The 6,894-nt window shown below is 30.8% G+C and overlaps 1 protein-coding gene across 1 annotated transcript; it reads right to left on the bottom strand.

The window, feature by feature from the left end:
- Positions 1–392: 392 nt before the first annotated feature.
- On the bottom strand, positions 393–4,026 carry LOC109801001 (sphinganine C4-monooxygenase 1). Its single transcript, XM_020361958.3, has 2 exons — positions 3,476–4,026; positions 393–1,252 (listed from the first exon to the last, which is right to left on the bottom strand). Exons 1-2 carry the CDS (start codon positions 3,698–3,700, stop codon positions 698–700), a joined length of 780 nt encoding a protein of 259 aa, XP_020217547.1. The 5' UTR covers positions 3,701–4,026; the 3' UTR covers positions 393–697.
- Between the last annotated feature and the right edge of the window lie 2,868 nt (positions 4,027–6,894).

The raw sequence follows: 6,894 nt of genomic DNA, 5'->3' as shown, positions 1-6,894 counted from the left end.
TTATGTCAATATGAGAAGAGAATCTTGTAAATCTTGTTTTCAAAAGAGTGTCTCATATGAGAAAAAAGAAGAAAGGAAACAAACCACATCAATTTTTTGTTCAATTTTGTGCATATAGGGTCCGACAGCTCAATTACTAGAGGAAGGAGAAGCTCACAGCAATTTTGGCATTTTTTCTCATCATAATACCCATCTTCCCCACAAGCAATTAAGATTACACTAGATTACAAATGCTAAGTGGATACATACATCTATCTCATTCAATCATAAATTGTTTTGGGGCCCACCCTGTACATGATTAGATACAGATCCATTTACAGATACAACAATCATTAAACAACCGTTGTTGGGCAATAAATTGACCCTGCTAGAAAATAGAACGAGATACACAATGGGCAAAACAAATGAAGTATTAGGATATCAAAGATTGCATGCGTAAGCAATACAAGGATACAAGGTATGACTACGATATGATATGAATGTAGCAGCAAGCAATACAAAGGTGAAAATCAAACAGTAATAGGTAACTCCTTAATTTCCTTTATTAAGTCTATCTAGTATGGACATAAGGGAAACAAAAATATAGAACAGGACACATGATATGTATATACAGGCATGACCACTCAGGCAGTGCTGCTCATAACAAGGAAAAACAATACTAATACAGATAAAAATGCTCGTGAAGCAAAAAGGTTAATCAATCATCCTTGTAAACTTTGCAAGGTTTAGTTTCAAAACCACCACCTGCCCTCTCCTCCAACGTATAAGGCATGTAAGTACCCAAGATTTTGTCCCACATGATGAAGAATGGTTGTGAGAAGTTGTACTTGTTGCCATAGAGCTGATGGTGTACGTCGTGGTAGGCTGAGTTATTTTTGAAAAATATGTGGAAAAGGTTGCCAGGGAGCAATAAGCCACAGTGATCATCCACTGTTTTAATTGTGGCGAAGGAGAAGAAGAAGATCGAGGCTCGAGGACTCATCCCGGAGAGTAGGAAAGATAGAGCCCCACCAACGGTGTCATTCAGAAGCCCCTCCACAGGGTGATTGTACAGAGCTCCAAAGGAATAGGGTACAATGAGTCTGTGATGTAGAGAGTGGATATGTTTGTATAGGAACTTGTTGTGATGCATGTATCTGTGCATAAAGTATTGCCATGCGTCCATTACAAGCATAGCAGTAACAAACTGTCTTGCTAAAACAAGTAGAGAAGTATTCTGGCTGGTAGTATTTTGGCTATCACTTCCTGTCAGCTACACAAAAAAAAAGACCCAATTACAATTTTGTTATCCAGAACCCATCATAATTTTGCAATAATTCAACATATTAAACACAGAAGGTACAATTAGATCAATGAATTCCACAACGAAATGTTACTCAAGATTTAGCAAGACAACAGTCCATTGGTTTAAATGTTTGCACAGTCAATCAACTTTTTTTAAAATGGAAAAAAAAAATCCATTAACCTTTAGTGTACCAAAACAAATCCTTATTCACATTATTTTTTGTCTAATTAAGAATGCAAATCTGAATACTTTTAAGAGGAATTTGGCATAGAATTTTTATTTTTCCAAGAATCTAAAGTTGGTTATATTAATTTTCCATGTTTTGTTTATTATTTTTTTCTGGGAAACATTGTTTCCCGGGAATGCTTCTTACTTAATAAGGTTGCCACAAAATTGTTCACATAGAAAAAGTGGGAATCTAACATTCCTCGGTTAAAAGAAAAGATTTCCATGTTAAAAAAAAAGTATTTTATTACAGTAAAAATATCATGTTACTCCTTCTAGACCTATATATAAACATAAAATACTCAAATTCCTTGAATTGAAATATATGCAAATTTCAACAAATTCAACTTTATTTAATGTTATTATTCCAAAAATACACAAGACAATAAATGAAAGCACTATCTACAATAATTTTTTAATAATATTTTAGAAAATATAGTGTATGTTTTGTATGAGATCATGAAAATTAAATGAATTTAACTAACTATTTAAATTTGTGTAAAATAAGGCATTTTACTTATATATGTGTCCAAAAGGAGTATCTTTATTTTCTTATTTAATGCAATAAAAATCTTCAAATTCCAAGTAACATATATAAATATTCTTGGAAACATTTATGACCAACCAAATACATTTTAATTATTCCTAGAAATTATGATATCTGGATATTTATGATTACTAGAAATCATAATTCCTTGATGTGAAAAAATTTGCCTTCTACCAAACACTTCCTTAAGAAAGTCTCAATGGTATAGCATAAGATTTGTTATAAGCTTAGGCATTTGGTGTAAAGCCCGTGGCCTTTTTGACAGGTCTTATATTTTGAGTAATTGGGTTGCTCCAATGATTTTCTACTTTTTCATTGTTGTTTTGCATAATGCTCTTATGATCCAGGACGATTCCTTATTCTCCATCACTCGGTAATTTTTTCACTGTCTTCGTGAATTTCTTCTATAAAAAATTTAAAAAACAAAAAAAGTCAACTGTAACTATTCAATGTTCTTATGTCTGTTTAAATAGTCAATTCCCTTTGTTTTCCACAAAAAACTATTCAAAAGCCAAAATTAAGAAGTATAAAGTAATCAGTCACCCATTATCATCAAAACTGGATTATGTTCTTCAATTTTTTCCATACACATTAAAGAGTCAGGTTAGTTCATTGGTTTTGAAAGTCAACATACTCCACTCAAAAAAGTCCCCCTTATACAATCCATTAGGATGGAATTTTTTATCAGGGGAACAGAATACTATTAATACATCCACCACAAGCATAATTTTCAACATCCCGAGCACGCAAAAAAGTTATGAAGGCAGACAAAATCAAGAGTTCAATGTCCTCTAGTCAGGGAAACTAAAACAAACTTTCTGCACTGGAGGTCTGAACTTGTTGCCTTTTTGAAAGCAAGATACTCAATTTGGGTTCATAACATACCCCTTAGAAATGACTATAGGTATAACCTAGTAAAGTATCTACAGCTACAAACTCTTCCTTATGTGATTAGCCTATGATAAACATATAGGTCAAACAACAATTCAATCACATACACGCATTAAATTCTCAACCCCTAATAGAGAATTGAGCATGAAAGCCACGTATACAAAATAGCAACTAAACCTTATAAGAATCAACAAGGAAAAACACCATTATTACATACCAAACTAGGCAAACTAGGCAAATTAGGCAAAGCACACATAACATTTGCAAATGAGGATTACTTGCGAGTTGTGACATAATAAACACAACCAAATAAAAAATAATGAAACGACTACTTTGTTAGGTGTCTAGTGTATTCCATTCCTCAAAAGACGTAAAGGAGCCAAAACATAAAGCTGTTGGGCAATTAAACCTCTTAAAAGCTGTTTTGCCAATGCAAAATTGACTTAATTAATGCATCTTCTCATAAAGAATCATTCACAAATAAATAAAGCTAGAAAAGCCCAGAAATTTATCACCTTAAAACTTACCGCAAACAAGAGGGTTGCAACCACAGCCTGAACTAGCTGTTGGAGGAGAACACCTTTAACGACAGCACCCTTTGACACCAAATTTTTTTCATCTTCTTCTTGCTGCGAGTGTAACCGATAACTCTCAGCAAACAACCCCAGAACAACGTAAATCCCAGAATAAACCCAGTAAACTACTATTGGCACAAAAGTGCCTAACATCTCATCAGAAACCCCGAAATCCATTTCCCACTACCCCAGAAGAAAAAATGGATTATTTTCGTTGATTTGATTTAACAACCACCCACCAGAGTCAAAACTTGCATAAATTTCAGAGTCTCAAGAAACAAGAGGATCGGCACCAAACGAAGAAACCCTAATTAAAAACCGAAAAATTGAACCTCACTCCTCTTGTTCCTCCAACCCCAAATGATTGATTGGTTAAGCCTGCAACCCCAATTAAAAATAGCTCAAGTATTAAATAATGAGTAGGTACGTAATCAGAGTTAGGGTTCCACGCAGAAGGAAGATTCCAAAGAGAGAGAGAGAAAAGAGAGAATGTTGAAATTGCTTGCAGGTTCGTGACTCTTCATGCTAGCGGAAAATATCACGCGATCGTGTGTGCAGAGGCCTACGAACGTACCGTGGTCCCCTCGCACAAGTGGGCGTTGTTGCAACCGTGGAAAAGGCTGTTATTGGTTGGGAGTAAGGAGTTCGTGTGGTCGTGTCCGCAGAGGATTGGAGCCGTGGGGAGTGGCATTATCAAAACGACGCCGGGTTTGACCGGTTAAGGTGGGAACCTGTTTTGAATGTGTGGCCGTTCGAGTTGACACAGAGTCAGTTATGCGCCACACATGGCAAAGGACAAGTGAATCCAAACTCATGTTTTCTTCTTTTTTTTTTACCTTTTGGGGTATAAAAATTTTCATTTTAAACTTGTTTGCTATTTTAAACTATTATAATAACTAGATTTGATATAGTCCATGACAAACAATAAAAGAATCCTATACCATGTTCTTAATGTAAGTTACAAAAGCTCTCTGTTTTTTTCGTTAAAGGTAATATATTTAACAAAAAGTTTAATTATAGTTTCTCTCATTGACCTCTATTGTTAGACTAACTCCTACTTAGTTAAGACAACCCTTAAAATGAATTATGAGTTCTGATGCTGTTTGTCACTTTATGATATAAAATAAAAAATTGAAAAGCATCTTAACCATTATTATAATTAGAATATAATTTATGTTTATATACAATAATTAAACAAAAATAATAATCTTACTAATCAGTATCCTTGGTACTAGTTAAGGAATTAATATAGATGATTTTTTTTATTAAAAATAACAATAGTATTGGGTCTCCAATTATATCTTTCAATAAAAAAAATTACTTTTAATTTCTTAAAGAATACCCTACGAATTGGTTAGCATTTCCCTAAAATATATTGTTTAATATGTCTTATTCTATACATCACTTACCACACACACATAAAACATTTAGAGACTGGTTGATAGTTTTATATAAAGAAAATTAAAAAATATATATATCTAAATGCAGAATTGCCTTGTGATAATACAGATAGACTGATATGTCATATATAAATATAAATTAGACAAAACTTTAAAATATTAATAGAAAATAAAAATAAAAATTGGAGTTAACTAGATAGGGATGCAACCACAAAACATAGCTTCTAGAAATTTAAAAAACTTGGACGCCCATAGTTGTTTGTTTTTCGGAGGCTCATAAATGACAAGAGAAACAATTTCCATTAAATTTTGTGTATAAAGTCAGAAGGCAACCTTACAATTTCCTAAGACTTAGACTGTAGCCGCCTCTTTTGAATTTTTTGTTAACCCAAAAAGCTGATGCATTGTGTGAAAGACTTTTTTTTGCTTCTAGTAATATTTATTTCTTATACATTAAGTATAAATACTCCCAACTATACGAATTTTTTATTATTATAATATTTTTTTTAAAATAAATTTCCTGAATTCCTTCTAGTATTTACGAAACTGAACCTCTTTTTTATAGCGTTCGAAATTTGATTTTCTGGAAATCAAATTTCGAATTTTACGTAAAAATTATTTTATTAATTATATAAATTTGTATATAAAATAATTTATAATTATAAAAATTAATAGATTAATATTTTATAATATTAATATTTTATACTTTTATAAAGTAATATATTTGATAATTTATAATTTTAATAAATTATAATTTTAATGAGTTATAAATTTAATAAGTTATAATTTTAATAATTTATAATTTTAATAAGTTATATTTTTAATAATTTTTAATTTCAATAAGTTATAATATTAATAATTTATACTTTTAATAAATTATAATTTTAATAAGTTATAATTTTAATCATTTAAATTTTAAAAATGGGGCTTTTTTATTTTTTAAAAAATATAAAATTATATTTTATTTATTATATAATTTAAAATAAAATATTATTATTATAATTTAAAAAATCTATATATAAAATAAAATATTATGTGTATTTGTTTATTTAAATAATTTAATTTTATAAAAAGATTATGGTATAAAAAAATTTATTGTTCATATATAATGATAATTATTATTTTATAATTTTAATAAGGTAATTACTGATATTAATTTAGAAATTATACATGAAAGAAAAAAATTGTTGACAACAAAAATTAATGGCCCCCTTGAACAATGTTTAAATATCTCTTCCTTGTATGACCAGAAGTGTGATAATAGGAATTCGAATAATGTTTTACACGGCTTTATTGCTCTCTAATATTCATCTTTGTTCTTATTTTACATGACTTGGGTCGACCCTTGAAACTTCTTTTAAATTCTAGATTTGGATACAAAGTTGGACCATTGTAAGTTAGTCAATAATCTTCCTGTCTCAATTTCCAAATTGTCCTTCATATACCTTGAGATTTGTTGTAAGGTATAGATGGGAGATACGTAGACGTTAAAATTGTGGTGTGCGTGTAAGCATACAACAATAACATGTGAGCATGAGATGTGAACTTTCTGAAATTTGTCACAATCATACCACATCTCATCTAACCTTACTATAAACCTCCCTGTTGGTCGAATTTCTCTAAGATGTTGTGTCTCTTCTACTAAAAATCTTGTGCTTATTCTATCAAAAGTGATCACTCTATGAGTATTTGCCTTTGATTGCGTATCTTGAATTATTTTTGACGTAACTTCCAAATAGACATGTCCAGTGTTGAGATTTCCGTTGAAACACTTTTGTTATAATTGTAAATTTGTTAAATTCTATCAACGGTCTCAAACACGGCAAGTATACCGGCCGTTCAAGTAGTAAAAATATCGTATCCACAGGGATTAGAAGGTAAAATAAGCATTTATTGACTATTCGTGACTAAAGAATAATTCCAATTTCATAGTCTGTCATGTGAATTCAAAGTTGTGACTATTGGAATGAA

Source organism: Cajanus cajan, chromosome 11 (assembly GCF_000230855.2).
Source record: "Cajanus cajan strain Asha chromosome 11, NIPB_CcT2T_4, whole genome shotgun sequence".
NCBI lineage: Eukaryota > Viridiplantae > Streptophyta > Magnoliopsida > Fabales > Fabaceae > Cajanus > Cajanus cajan.
The sequence above is the reverse complement of the archived record's forward strand: the minus strand, read 5'-3'. Positions and strand labels throughout refer to the sequence as shown.